At 45.2% G+C, this 15,530-nt stretch overlaps 1 protein-coding gene across 4 annotated transcripts in view; it reads right to left on the bottom strand.

Annotated features, from left to right (window-relative positions):
• Positions 1-15,530, bottom strand: part of KLHL5 (kelch like family member 5) — a 191,533-nt gene that overhangs the window by 92,685 nt on the left and 83,318 nt on the right. The window contains exon 1 of one of the 4 annotated variants that reach the window (XM_063922692.1): positions 10,602-11,256. The exons of 1 other annotated variant lie outside the window; for it this stretch is intronic. In XM_063922692.1, the coding sequence (XP_063778762.1) occupies positions 10,602-10,987 (386 nt within the window). In that variant the 5' untranslated portion in view covers positions 10,988-11,256. Of the gene's footprint in view, positions 1-10,601; positions 11,257-15,530 lie in introns of those variants that run through there. 2 more of the 4 variants (XM_063922674.1, XM_063922683.1) reach the window with 2 other exon arrangements.

The following is a 15,530-nucleotide window of genomic DNA, read 5'->3' as shown; positions in this document are numbered from 1 at the left end:
GAAAAGATGAGACCACTTTTGGCAGAAATTGAGGACGTGAAAAACCAAGTATGGGCTTTTATGTGATACAGCCGCCAATTCTGAAACACGCCTTGCCGAAGCTAACGCCAACAACATGACCACTTTCCACGTGAGGTATTTCAACTCCACTGTTTTGAGTGGTTCAAACCAAGGTGACTTGAGGAAACGTAACACCACGTTAAGATCCCAAGGCGCCACCGGAGGTACAAAGGGAGGCTGAATATGCAGCACTCCCTTCACAAAAGTCTGTACTTCAGGAATAGAGGCCAATTCTCTTTGAAAGAAAATGGATAAGGCCGAAATTTGGACCTTTCCCGTTTGAAGGAAGTGAAGTAGACGGCCCAAATGGAACTCCTCCGTAGGAGCAGCTCTGGCCTCACACCAAGAAACATATTTTCGCCATATACGGTGATAATGTTTCAACGTCACGTCTTTCCTAGCCTTGATCAGGGTAGGAATGACCTCCTCCGGAATCCCTTTGTCCGCTAGGATCCGGCTTTCAACCACCATGCCGTCAAACGCAGCCGCGGTAAGTCTTGGAACAGACAGGGCCCCTGTTGCAGCAGGTCCTGCCTTAGAGGAAGAGGCCACGGATCTTCTGTGAGCAACTCTTGCAGCTCCGGATACCAAGTCCTCCGTCGCCAATCTGGAACAATGAGGATTGTTCTGACCCCGCTTATTCTTATTATTCTCAACACCTTGGGTATGAGAAGAAGAGGAGGAAACACATAGACCGATCTGAACACCCAAGGTGTCACCAGAGCGTCTACCGCTACCGCCTGAGAGTCCCTTGACCTGGCGCAATATCGCTTTAGCTTTTTGCTGAGACGGGACGCCATCATGTCTATTTGAGGCAGTCCCCACCGACCCGTGATCTGTGCGAAGACTTCTTGATGAAGTCCCCACTCTCCCGGATGCAGGTCGTGCCAGCTGAGGAAGTCCGCCTCCCAGTTGTCCACCCCCGGGATTAACACTGCTGATAGTGCGCTTACATGGCCTTCCGCCCAGCGTAGAATCCTGGTCGCTTCTGCCATGGCCACTCTGCTCCGTGTTCCGCATTGGCGGTTTACATGAGCCCCTGCCGTGACATTGTCTGATTGAATCAGAACCGGTTTGTCCCGAAGCAATTCCTCCGCTTGACGCAGGGCGTTGTATATGGCCCTCAACTCCAGGACGTTGATGTGGAGACAAGTCTCTAGATTTGACCAGAGACCTTGGAAATTTCTTCCCAGTGTGACTGCTCCCCAGCCTCGGGGGCTTGCGTCCGTGGTCACCAGGACCCAGTCCTGAATGCCGAACCTGCGACCCTCTAGGTAGGTGAGCACTGTGCAGCCACCACAGGAGAGATACCCTGGTCCTGGGAGACAGGGTGATCCTTTGATGCATTTGTAAATGGGACCCGGACCACTTGTCCAAGAGGTCCCATTGAAAAGTCCTCGCATGGAACCTGCCGAAGGGGATGGCCTCCTATGAAGCTACCATCTTCCCCAGAACCCGTTTGCAATGATGCACTGAAACCTTTTTTGGCTTTAATAGGTTCCTGACCAGGGCTATGAGCTCCTGAACCTTTTCGATCGGAAGAAAAACCTTTTTCTGGTCTGTGTCTAGAATCAGGCCTTCGGTATAATGAGAATCCAGCCGTGTAACTGCAACGTCTTCATGGACAGAGACACGCTGTCCAGCAACTTCTCCCGAGATCTCGCCTTTATGAGGAGATCGTCCAAGTATGGGATAATTGTGACACCCTGCCTGCCCAGGAGCACCATCATCTCTGCCATTACCTTGGTGAAAATTCTCGGGGCCGTGGAAAGCCCAAACGGCAACCTCTGAAATTGGTAGTGACAGTCCTGCACTGCAAATCTCAGGAACGCCTAGTGAGGGGGGAATATCGGAACATGAAGGTAAGCATCCTTTATGTCCAGGGACACCATCCAATCCCCCCCTTCCAGGCTGGCGATGACCGCCCTGAGTGATTCCATTTTGAACTTGAACCTCTTCAAGTACAGGTTCAGGGATTTTAGATTTAAAATGGGTCTGACCGAACCGTCTGGTTTCGGGACCACAAACAGGGTTGAGTAATATCCCTCTCCTTGCTGGAGATGAGGAACTGTGACAATCACCTGTTGAATATACAATTTTTGGATTGCTGCCAACACTAGCTCCCTCTCTGACGGGGAAGCCGGCAGAGCCGATTTGAAATTCAGCCTGTATCCCTGAGAAACAATCTCTAATGCAAAGGGATCCACCTGCGAGCGAACCCAGACGTGGCTGAAAAACCGAAGACGAGCCCCCACTAGATCTGCCTCCCCCCGGGAAGCCCCAGCGTCATGCGGTGGACTTTGCAGATGCAGGGGAGGACTTCTGCTCCTGGGAACTAGCTGTGTGCAGCCTTTTTCCCTTGCCTTTTCCTCTGGCAACAAAGGACGATCCCCGTACCTTCTTGCTCTTATTGGAACGAAAGGACTGCATTTGATAATGAGGTGCCTTTTTTGTATGCTGCGGGGGAACATAAGGTAAGAAATTTGACTTACCCGCCGTAGCAGTAGAGACAAGATCCGAGTGGCCGTCTCCAAACAACTCCTCCCCTTTGTAAGGCAAGGACTCCATATGCCGCTTTGAATCAGCGTCTCCCGTCCACTGTCGGGTCCACAAAAGCCGCCTAGCAGAAATAGACATAGCGTTTATTCTGGAGCTTAATAAACAAATGTCTCTTTGAGCATCTCTCATATACAAGGCAGCATCTCTGATATGCTCTATGGTCATTAAAATGGCATCCCTATCTAAGGTGTCAATTTCCGTAGATAAGGAATCTGTCCATGTCACAACAGCACTACAAACCAAGGCCGACGCCATAGCCGGTCTAACAATAGTACCTGAATGAGTGTAAATGTGCTTCATGGTAATTTCCTGCCTGCGATCAGCAGGATCCTTGAGGGAAGCCGTATCCTGAGAAGGCAGTGCCACCTTTTTGGATAAGCGTGTCAGCGCCTTGTCTACTTTAGGCGAAGATTTCCATCGTATCCTATCCGTTTGTGGAAAAGGATACGCCATAAGAATCCTTTTGGGAACTTGTGGTCTCCTATCTGGAGATTCCCAAGCCTTTTCGCACAATTCGCTCAGCTCAAATGAGGACGGAAAGGTGACCTCAGGCTTTTTCCCTTTATACATGTGTACCCTCGTGTCAGGGACAGGGGGTTCCTCAGTAATATGCAAAACCTCTTTAATGGCAATAATCATGTACCGAATACCTTTTGCCACCTTCGGCTGTAATTTTGCATCTTCATAGTCGACACTAGAGTCAGTATCCGTGTCGGTATCTGTGTCATCGATCTGGGATATGGTGCGCTTCTGAGGCCCCGAAGGTCCTGGCGCCACAGGAACAGGCATGGTCTGGCTACCTGACTGATCCCTAGCTTCTGCCTTGTCTAACCTTTTATGCAATAGATTGACATTTGCATTTAAGACATTCAGCATATCCATCCATTCCTGTGTCGGCGCTGCCGATGGCGATATGACATTCAAGCACTCCCCCTCCACATTAAGAGAGCCTTCCTCGTCAAACATGTCGACACACGCATACCGACACACTTCACACTCACAGGGAAACTCTTTTCTGAAGACAGTATCCCCTTTAAGGCCCTTTGGAGAGACAGAGAGAGAGTATGCCAGCACACACCCCAGCGCAATGACCCTGGAGACCAACACAAAATGTTTTCCCCAGCCGCGCTGCATAATATGTTATCCGCCAATGATGTGCCCCCCCCCTCTCTTTTAAACACCCCTTCACCGTGTGTAAGCAGGGGAGAGTCCGGGGATCTTCCTCTCAGCGGTGCTGTGGAGTGAAAATGGCGCTGGTGAGTGCTGACGGAGAAGCCCCGCCACCTCGGCGGCGGGCTTCAGTCCCGCTCAAAGTTATAAAAAAATGGCGGGGGCTCTTTTATATACATGTACAGTGCCCACCTGTACATGTATATTGTCTTTTGCCATAAGAGAGGTGTTATATTGCTGCCCAGGGCGCCCCCCCTGCGCCCTTACAGTGACCGGAGTATGTGAGGTGTATGGGAGCAATGACGCACAGCTGCGGTGCTGTGCGTTACCTCAGTGAAGCTCTGAAGGCTTCTGCCGCCTGAGACGTCTTCTGACTTCGTTTCTTCTGGCTCTGTGAGGAGAACGGCGGCGCGGCGCGGCTCTGGGGGTGGACGCCCAGTAAGAACCTGTGTTCACCCCCTCTGGACCTAATGGTGTTCAGTAGCCGAGGAAGCAGAGCCTATCAATTAAGAAGGTCTGCTCCTCTCTCCTCAGTCCCTCGATGCAGGGAGCCTGTTGCCAGCAGTGCTCCCTGTAAAAATCCGAACAAAAATGCTTTCTAGGCAGAGAACTCAGGGGAGCTCCCTGCAGTGCACCCATCTCGCTCTGGGCACAGTGTAAAACTGAGGTCTGGAGGAGGGGCATAGAGGGAGGAGCCAGTGCACACCCAGAATCCAAAGCTTTCTTAAAGTGCCCTATCTCCTGCGGAGCCCGTCTATTCCCCATGGTCCTTACGGAGTCCCAGCATCATCAAGGACGTTAGAGAAATGATGTTAATATTACTGTGGGTTTTTAGACTGATGTACATATTACCTTATGCTTCTCTTTTTTATTTAATAGACGTTAAAAATTTTATATACATTGTTCTTTTCTAATTCTATTATTGTTTCAGGACCTGTCAATCAGGAAGGATAAAAGGGAAGAGAGTAGAGGTGTGCCACAAGATAGAGGTTTCGTAACTTTCCCTACCGCAGGATAAATGGTCACCGGCAATCCGCTCTGTGCAGATGCTTTGTGAGGAAGACAATATACAGTGGAAACAAAGGCATTGTTTGCATAGTTTTCTATTTACACTGTGCCAAATTATGGGGTTGACATGTCAAGCAGTGAAAAGAATGGAGAAGTGGACCAGTGGAGAAGTTGCCCATAGCAACCAATAAGCTTTGAGGTAGCATTTATAAAGTACATTCTATAAAATGATAGGTAGATGCTGACTGGATGATATGGGCAATTTCTCCACTGTTCCACTTCTACATTCTTGTCACTGTTTGACACATTTAACCCAAAAACACATACTGCAGAGGAGAGAGGCAAGGTAAATGCACAAACATAACACAGCGATACGGGAGAGTGAGGTTACTTTAACGCAAATAAAATGAAAATTATTATTAATGAGGGAACAGATCTATTTCACTCTGCCAGTCTGATCCCTCTGTCCCTCACACACTAAAAAATATAAAAGTAGTGAGCCGCTCCTGGAGGTTTATACTTAGCTGTCCTCAGACACAACTTCAGAGCCTACAGACAGCCATATTTGGTGATCAAGAAATCCCTTCCTCATACACTGTGAATAATTAAATCTCTTTGTTGGCATTATTGTTTCAGAATCACTGTCACGGATAACACAAATAGCAAACTGTAAATACATTGTATTGCTAAGGTTACAGAGTGGAATGTCAGGAGAATACAATGCATTCACACAGGCCAGAATATCCGTCTTTAACTGCTTTGCCACTGAGCCTTATTTAAAAATGTGTGCGTGCATATATATATATATATATATATATATATATATATATATTCATGTGGGAAGGAGCATCATAGCAAGTGTTTTCACTGGGCGCCAGGGCTCACCTTACGTCCCTGTTTGAAAAATATGGGGAGGGGGGCGCCATTGCTTTTTAAGCCCAAGGCACCAAAATGTCTAGCTACGGCCCTGGGCAGAGGTTCCCAAACTCCGCCATTACAGTCCAGGTTTAAGGATATCCATGCTGGAACACTGGTGACTTAATTAGTGCCTCAGTCAATTTGGTTTAACCATCTGGACTTGAGCATGGATATCCTTAATACCTGGATAGTAATAGCAGAGGTTGGGAAACTGCGCTTTGGGGTAACTGTAACATCCTGCGAATTGTAGGCATTAGCAACTTCCTGGCAAGTCTGGAGAATGTTTTAAAGCAGCAATCATTTAAAAGGCAACGCCATTAGGAATTAATGGAGTGATCACCGGCTACGAATAGTCGCAGCCTGGCATGCCAAGCAGCCTGGCATACTGCAGCAAAGATGAGCATGGCTACATCTGTATATACCTGCGAGATATACCAGCATCCGCCCGCTGTGCTGCACAGCCAATGTGGTATGTGGCTACAGACATAGCGCGTGTACACACGAGCCGATAGAGGGGGCGGTATATATTGTCAGCTGTACGAACGATATACTGCATAGTGTGTGTTATTTGTAAGCTGTAAGCGTTCAGGGATGTTTGTGGAGAGTTAACCATCACTTGTTTTGTTTCCATTTTTTGTCTTTCCATATGAATTATTCTATGTAGATCATTAATCCCTTTGACCATTGCCTACGCCTGTTAATTATATAGGGACTTGGTGGAATTATTCCCCAATTCCGAAGTGTGATGTATTAAGCCTGGAGAAGTGATAAAGTAGTGATAAGTGCAAGGTGATAACACACCAGCCAATCAGCTTCAATATGTAAATTGACTGTTAGGAGCTGACTGGCTGGTGCGTTATCACTTCTCCAGGCATAATACATCTGCCCTATTATAACCCAGTCAGTAAAGCCAGAGCTTGGCTCATTAGGTGCTGACTCAACTCAGTGATTGGCAGACGCACCTACTGTATCTCTGGCTATTACGATTCAGAAATCTCACTTGTTTTTGCTTGCACCGTGACCAGCAAGATTCCCATGGTGGAATATCCTGCCATGTATTAGCCTTTGAGGTTCTGTAGAACTCTTGTGGCTAATTCTTTTGCCCAATTAAAGGGCATTTCATGGCATTTATCACATAGTAAAGGACTGTACAGTATACGATGAAAGATAAAATTAGAGCATGAGCATGTATTACTTAATATGGTCCCAAATGCAAGACAAAACCATGGAACTAGTGCATAGATGTAGAAGATTTACTAGTAATATGCAAACATGTGCAATGTAATTTCCCTAAGAATGCAGGCACTGTACAATATATGTATAATTGTTTCCAAATGTAACAATAAAACATTACAGATAGCCGCCTCTGAGCAAAGACGTGCCTGTGAGGAGGCTATTGTCTCACGCAGGAAGTGTTTGGGGATAGCATAATGAAAAGGATGCCAATTTGAAACACAAATGTATATATTGTTGCCAGATCTAACACTTGAACACTATCATATAAAACCTTTAAGAACAATTATATAAAGGAACAAGAAGGGTGCAGATTGGCTAGACATAAACATATCTCTACCATAGAACCACTAACTTTCATAGAACCTGGCATCTAGGGTGACTGCAGCATTGACAGTGTGATGACAACATTGGATCACTAGCTGCGTTGGCATTACTCTGCACCAGGGACGTGTGGTGAGGTAAATGGCTCAGGAGGCACTGGCTAGCCCCAGAGCCAGATTTACATGCAATATACGAGTCAAAGGGTACATGTGGGCATTATACACAGGTGCAGCATTATAAACTCCTGATAATTTGGTGAGCTTTGATCAAAGATGTGCTAAAAAGATAGACTGCCTCACCTGCCTTAGACTTTTTACTCCAAAGTTTTGGCTATAAAAGTGATTAGAATAATGCAAACAAGATATTTAAAACAAATTATTTGTATTTTTCATATACTTTATTCAGTCAAAACTCTTGCACAAACGTTAGTATGACAGGAAAGGCTCTGCCTCACCCCACCGCATGTCACTGCTCTACACCTAAGTCAGAGGTGTAAATACAGATCCTTATTATATTGTGCAGACAGGACAATGTCACTTGTGATTCCATCAGTGGGACTATAAGAACATTTCACTACTGGTTGCTACATGGTTCAAAACAGTTTGATGGCAAGTTTTTGTTTTGTTTTTTAATTGGGGGTTGGTAGTCATCAATAAGATCAACGCTTTCTCACAACAACCTCTGTTCTCTTACTCCAGGACATGGGAAAAAAAATAAAACAATTTGGGGGGAAATGTAATAGGGTGTGAGAATCAGAAAGTGAGAGATTTTGGTTAAAAAAAAAATTTTAAAGTGGCAATAATTTTTATGGCAAAACCAGGTTGATTTTACCATGTAAACGATTGCCACTTTAAAAAAAAAAAAAAAACCCCAGGAGAATTTTACCAAAATCTCTCACTTTCTGGTCTCACACCCTATTACATTTCCCCCCTTTATCTTTATCGGAATAAAAGCAGAAGTGGTTAAGATACAATAGGACAGAATGATCACAGAGTTCTTTGAATTCTTATCACAAGCACAAACGCTTCTCTGAAAACTGATTTCACACATTTATGTTGGAAAAGCAAAAAAACATATATTTTGTGGGAAGTAAGATAATGTTTAACACTTACAGTATATATTTTATTTTATATCTACACACAGACACATGCATTCTTTCATGTGATTGCATCTGGAAAACAGAACAGGCATCAATTACAGGAAGCATGTCACCTGTATGTTCAGTGTTTCTCATTACCGGTCCTCTGTTCTAATTTTCCAGCCCACACAGCTGGTGCACAGGTGTATTAATTACGGTCACACATTCCTTCCTAAAGCTGGGCATCTGGCTGGCTGGAATAAAAATCCGGTAATGGATGAGAGCAAATGACAATCAACCATTTTTCTTCCAAACACTGGAAACTGGACAAAAATCCGTGATTTAACCAATTTGTCTGAACGACAGGTTTTGTCCATGTTCCGGTGTTTGGGAGCAAATGGTTGATTGTCATTTGCTCCCATCCATTACTGGATTTTCATTCCAACCAGCCAGGTCGGGCAGATGATCTGTCACATAAGTTGAGCATACGCTATACAGTTATCTGACATATTCTAATGATCGACAGGTGGTCTGGAAACATGAACTGTTAGGGTCCTGAGGACCAAGTGTGAGAAACACTGCTATAAATAATGAAGTGTTCTAAGTCGGATCTTTACAGTATTACTATGAAAAGTGATTTCCCAACCAGTAAATAATGATACTACTCCCTATTTCCCTTGTGTATGTAAAATACAAATAATTATATACAAAGTGAAGGTCTTCAGGGTTTTAGGGCAAATGTATTAAAGAAAAATCTGTACCAGTCAAGCATACAGTTTATACGTGAAAACATAGTACCATTATCTCAAAAATGATATTGCTGGTACATGTTTTGAGAAGATCCACTTTAAAGAAAGTACATTTTCAAGTGAATAATGAATACAAACAAAGCAACTGTTGCCAAATGATTAACAGAACATTTTTCGGAAGTAGATAAACTATGTATAGAGGCAGTCTAGCGAGTCGCTGGCAAGTATTCAGAGAAGACTCCCAAATGGCTCATGATGAAGTGATCGCAAATTTGCAATTGACTTGACTACAGTTTACTGCTTTCTTTTTGCCAAAAGCCACAGGAACCATAAAGCCAGTTAGGAGTGCATCAGTGGAGAAGGCAATCTGCACGCTAACCAAACATTCATCACAAAGCAGTCACTTCAAAATGATTCAGCTGTGGTACGGTAAGACAGTGAACCTTGTTTACATGGGGCACAAATTTTGGAAGCACAGGGCAAAATCTCCTCTTCTGTTGTCCCCACTTCTCAATGTGAAGTTTACACCTGTGTGCATTTACAGATCTTTCCCCCTTCCACAAACACAGATGTTCTTTCAGGTTGGAGAGGTGCATCGGAGGATCGGTAAGTAGGCTGTGCACATTTACGTGTGCTGGCCAGACCAACAAGGTGTACCAGGGCGCCCTTTAAATAAATTATTATTACATTTTATGTATAAGGCACCACAAGTGTTTCGCAGCGCCGTACACAAGACAGGACCGGGAAACAAAACTTAACATTGCAGTAAATAAACAAATAACAAAAATAGAGTACAGGTAACAAAGAGCACCACAATTCTCAAAACATAATACAGCTAGGATGTAAGTAGCAAGGGAGTAATCATCGTACTACTTGGGGCTGGCGGCCATAGATAGAGATGGGCCTTTTCCAGCAGGAGAAAAAGCGGGTAAAGATGGTCGCAGAGTAGGAGAGGGCTGTGAGTGAAATGTTTAGAGAAGAGGGCTTTGACAACAAGAGGAAAGAGGGCCCTGCTCTGAAGAGCTAACAATCTAGTGAGTTACCATGTTGCCGCCATATGTGCAATCAACAGTGTTAAGAACCAGCAATGATTTGTAGTAGATAGCTAGATTGGGTATCACGGCACCCCATCAATGACCAGACCTAAGCCTGGTTTTCAAATATGTAAAAATATGGCTACATTCTCATTCGAAAACGTGAGTCACATTTTTTACGGTTTACTAATATAGGCAAAAATAAAACAAAATACTCAAATTGTCAATATTACAATTAGGAATAATAATTACAATTTGCCAAAATGTAAAAAAAAGAATTTACACGCTATTAAAAAAAAAAAAAAAAAAAGGAAAAAAAAAAGTTAACACTATAATAATAACTTCCCACACTGTGACGGTGACGGTGAATACAGGGATTGTATCAGGCAGGCAGAACCCATGTTCTAGAGACATCCTCTGCCCTTGGGTAAGACTGGGCACTGTAAATAACAGAAATGCATTTCTAACCTGCAGGAACTGCTCTCCGAGTCAATGTCTTCCTCACTAGCCCCATCTTCGGCGTCAGTCTTGCCCAGGCAGTGCCCTGCTTCACAGGCACCGGCTGCCACTTCGCTTGAGGGGGCAGTGTGCTCTGAGGCAGCTGCCATGGGGAACGGAACCAGATCCCGGGACTCCTGATTGCTAGCTCTCGTGCAGCCCAGTGACGGCAAGGGTAACGAGAGGTTACTTGGGTCTGGAAACTTTCTGTCCTCAGTCACCAGGCTCTGGCCACCATTCAGAAAATCTCCTTGATGCATCCCACTAATAGGTGTCGCCTGATGCCCGAACCACCTCCATCTGATTTTTAGGATCTGCTTCACATCAAAGTCTTTGCGGGTACCAGACATTCTCATAGAGAGACAATGATTGTCTAGGCAACCGGGGGAAGAAATGCTGTACGCACACAAGATCTACATATTCAACCTGCTAGAATGAAGGGGACCAGCTGCAGGCGAACATGGGAACCGAGAAGAATGAAAATAATATTTAACAGAATGCCGGCATTTAATCATTTTCACCTGAAGCCATGCAGGAGATGCCTCGCACAGACACACGAGGAGACACAACGCACTGGACTCTCCGCAGCATTCTTCTGTTGCCTGTGACTATTGCCTTCCAAAAGACACTGACAGCGTTCATTAAAGTCTCTCAGATGCTCAACGCCTCCCCCCTCCTCTATACCCACGAATGAAAGCACAACTCACATGCAGCATCTCTGCAGGCACAGCTTTTTTTTGGCTTTCTCTCGTTCTCTCCCTCTCTCCCTCTTTTTTTAACCATCTTACACCACAATACAGATAAAAGGCACCAACAATTATTATATCAGCATCACAGAAGCCGGTCAGAAACCCTCTCTACCACAATTTACATGTATGGACTTAAGCATGGATGTATTGAAATGAATGAATGACGAAATAACAGAGGGTTATTCTGGGTTACTGGAGCCGGTCAGACTTAATTACGTGTAATGGATACTTATATTAATATTTAAACATTGAGCACATGATCGATATGTTACTTAGTTCTCAGGGCAGTTGTTGTTCGGGAAGTACATCTAACAAGAAATCGCACATATACAATCTAGAATGCAGCAAAAGGACACACTGCTTTGAAGATATAGAAACATTGAATGTGACGGCAGATTAGAACCACTTGGCCCATCTAGTCTGCCCCGTTTTTTACAATATTTTTTAACTCAAACCTTATTTGATCCTTATTTCTTTGTAAGGATATCCTTATGTGTATCCCCTGCATGTTTAAATTGCTCTACTGTCTTAGCCTCTACCACCTCTGATGGGAGGCTGTTCCACTTGTATACTACCTTTTCTGTGAAGTCATTTTTCCTTACATTTCCCCTGAACCTCCCCCCCCTCCAGTCTCAGTGCATGTCCTCGTGTTCTATTGCTTCTCTTCATTTGGAGAATGTTTCCCTCCTGGACAGAGTACAGAGATCAGCTTCTTGCTCAGGGTGGGAGAAAGGTGACCACTGCGGCTGCACTCAACACCTTTCACGTATACAGGGAAAATATATACTACTGGTGACTTCTAAGATTATTTTAGCATATCCACACACACCTACATACACACACACCTACATAAATACAAATGGCTCTACTATGCAGAATGCTGGAGGATTACAGATGTATAGGGAGCTGAACCGAAAACCTGCGTGCTCTGCACTGTGTGCACAGACAGGAGAAATGTGTATACAGTATTTGCCTGTATGCGGAGTAGTATGGTTTGATACCTGCAATCACCACCATCAGAGAAGACTACACTGTATGCAATAGATTACATCTGGAAACAAGCATGTACCACTATACCTAGACAGCAATTGCACCAACACACCCTCACAGAACTTTGCATGGACATGAGAACACCTCGGTACACCTCTTAAGTTGTATGCGCAGATGCAACTGAAATTCATATGGTTCTGCACTGCCCGTTTTTCTTGCGCTTGGGTGTGGATCATGCGCATTGCGAGTTACACAAAAACAGTAGCGGAAGGGACATGGGAGAGACCTTGAGAACAGAACCCCAAACACCTTGCACCCCCAATATCTTGAAAAAAAAAAAGTTTTCAGCAATATTATTTATACACATTGGGTTGGGTGTCATTGTTTGGTACTCACATATGATCCCCAGGCCATACTAAAGGGGCACACCACTTGAAAGAGCACCCCTGTTTAAAAGGAGTGCACCAGAATGTGTATATGCCAGTACAGGCGAGATTGGGCTCTTTTAGCGCATTCCCCGTCTGTACAAAACAATGGTCACCAGACGAGTCTGGGACTCAGGGTCGACACCACTTAGGTCGACACACCCCAGGTCGACACCTGAAATAGGTCGACACTGACAAAAGGTCGACATGAGTTTTTTTTACTTTTGTTGTGTAATTTTCTCCGTAATGTGACCGGGAACCCCAATTAGTGCACCGCTTCACTCGCCATGCTTCGGGCAAGGTTGCCGTTCCCAATTGTAGTCCACGTGGATCGTAAAGTCTGAAAAAGTTCAACAATTGAAAAAATATGTGAAAAACTCACGTCAACCTTTTTCCATGTCGACATTTTGTCCATGTCGACCTATTTCAGGCGTCGACCTAAGGTGTGTCGACCTAAGTGGTGTCGATCTGGAGTCTGGATACCCACCAGACAATAACCATTAATGGGATACATCATTTGAAAGATAATGCAGTGTAGGGGTTACTGCCTTGTGATAACACGGATATGTAATTACCGTCCAGCTAAGTATGTTTAATGCTTACTTAACAATTTTTATGTATGTGCTGAGAATGTAACTGTTTATTGGAGTCTACAAAGATTGCAGGATGACAGGAGGGAAAATAAATCATTAAATCGCTAATGTTCCATACTGGCATTTGTTTATATAACTAGACAATTGACAGGTGAGCGAGGGGGAATGAAAGAGGGAAAAAAGGAGAGATATACAGAGGGAGGGAGACAGAGAGAATGGGGTGGGTGTAGAAGCAGGAGATAATTAGGGGGTAATAAAGATGGACAATGGTGAAGATAGAGAATGTGCAGGAGAAAAAATAAGATTTTACTTACCGATAAATCTATTTCTCGTAGTCCGTAGTGGATGCTGGGGACTCCGTCAGGACCATGGGGATTAGCGGCTCCGCAGGAGACAGGGCAAAAAACTAAAGCTTTAGGATCAGGTGGTGTGTACTGGCTCCTCCCCCTATGACCCTCCTCCAAGCCTCAGTTAGGATACTGTGCCCGGACGAGCGTACACAATAAGGAAGGATATTGAATCCCGGGTAAGACTCATACCAGCCACACCAATCACACCGTATAACTTGTGATCTAAACCCAGTTAACAGTATGACAAACGTAGGAGCCTCTGAACAGACGGCTCACAACAATAACAACCCGATTTTTTTGTAACAATAACTATGTACAAGTATTGCAGACAATCCGCACTTGGGATGGGCGCCCAGCATCCACTACGGACTACGAGAAATAGATTTATCGGTAAGTAAAATCTTATTTTCTCTGACGTCCTAAGTGGATGCTGGGGACTCCGTCAGGACCATGGGGATTATACCAAAGCTCCCAAACGGGCGGGAGAGTGCGGATGACTCTGCAGCACCGAGTGAGAGAACTCCAGGTCCTCCTCAGCCAGGGTGTGCCCCTGACCAAGTAGCAGCTCGGCAAAGTTGTAAAGCCGAGACCCCTCGGGCAGTCGCCCAAGATGAGCCCACCTTCCTTGTGGAATGGGCATTTATATATTTTGGCTGTGGCAGTCCTGCCACAGAATGTGCAAGCTGAATTGTACTACACATTCAACTAGCAATCGTCTGCTTAGAAGCAAGAGCACCCAGTTTTTTGGGTGCATACAGGATAACAGCAAGTCAGTTTTCCTGACTCCAGCCGTCCTGGAAATCTATATTTTCAGGGCCCTGACAACATCTAGCAACTTGGAGTCCTCCAAGTCTCTAGTAGCCGCAGGTACCACAATAAGCTGGTTCAGATGAAACGCTGACACCACCTTAGGGAGAAACTGGGGACGAGTCCGCAGCTCTGCCCTGTCCGAATGGACAATCAGATATGGGCTTTTATGAGACAAAGCCGCCAATTCTGACACTCGCCTGGCCGAGGCCAGGGCCAACATCATGGTCACTTTCCATGTGAGATATTTCAAATCCACAGATTTGAGCGGTTTAAACCAACGTGATTTGAGGAATCCCAGGACTACGTTGAGATCCCACAGTGCCACTGGAGGCACAAAAGGGGGTTGTATATGCAGTACTCCCTTGTCAAATTTCTGGACTTCAGGAACTGAAGCCAATTCTTTCTGGAAGAAAATCGACAGGGCCGAAATTTGAACCTTAATGGACCCCAATTTGAGGCCCATAGACACTCCTGTTTGCAGGAAATGCAGGAATCGACCGAGTTGAAATTTCTTCGTGGGGCCTTCCTGGCCTCACACCACGCAACATATTTTCGCCACATGTGGTGATAATGTTGTGCGGTCACCTCCTTCCTGGCTTTGACCAGGGTAGGAATGACCTCTTCCGGAATGCCTTTTTTCCCTTAGGATCCGGCGTTCAGCCGCCATGCCGTCAAACGCACCCGCGGTAAGTCTTGGAACAGACATGGTACTTGCTGAAGCAAGTCCCTTCTTATCGGCAGAGGCCCTGCGTCCTCTGTGAGCATCTCATGAAGTTCCGGGTACCAAGTCCTTCTTGGCCCATCCGGAGCCACGAGTATAGTTCTTACTCCTCTACGTCTTATAATTCTCAGTACCTTTGGTATGAGAAGCAGAGGAGGGAACACATACACCGACTGGTACACCCATGGTGTTACCAGAACGTCCACAGCTATTTCCTGAGGGTCTCTTGACCTGGCGCAATACCTGTCCAGTTTTTTGTTC

Source organism: Pseudophryne corroboree, chromosome 1, assembly GCF_028390025.1.
Source record: "Pseudophryne corroboree isolate aPseCor3 chromosome 1, aPseCor3.hap2, whole genome shotgun sequence".
Taxonomy (NCBI): Eukaryota; Metazoa; Chordata; class Amphibia; order Anura; family Myobatrachidae; genus Pseudophryne; species Pseudophryne corroboree.
Note: the sequence above shows the minus strand (reverse complement) of the source record. Positions and strands in the feature narration are given on the sequence as shown.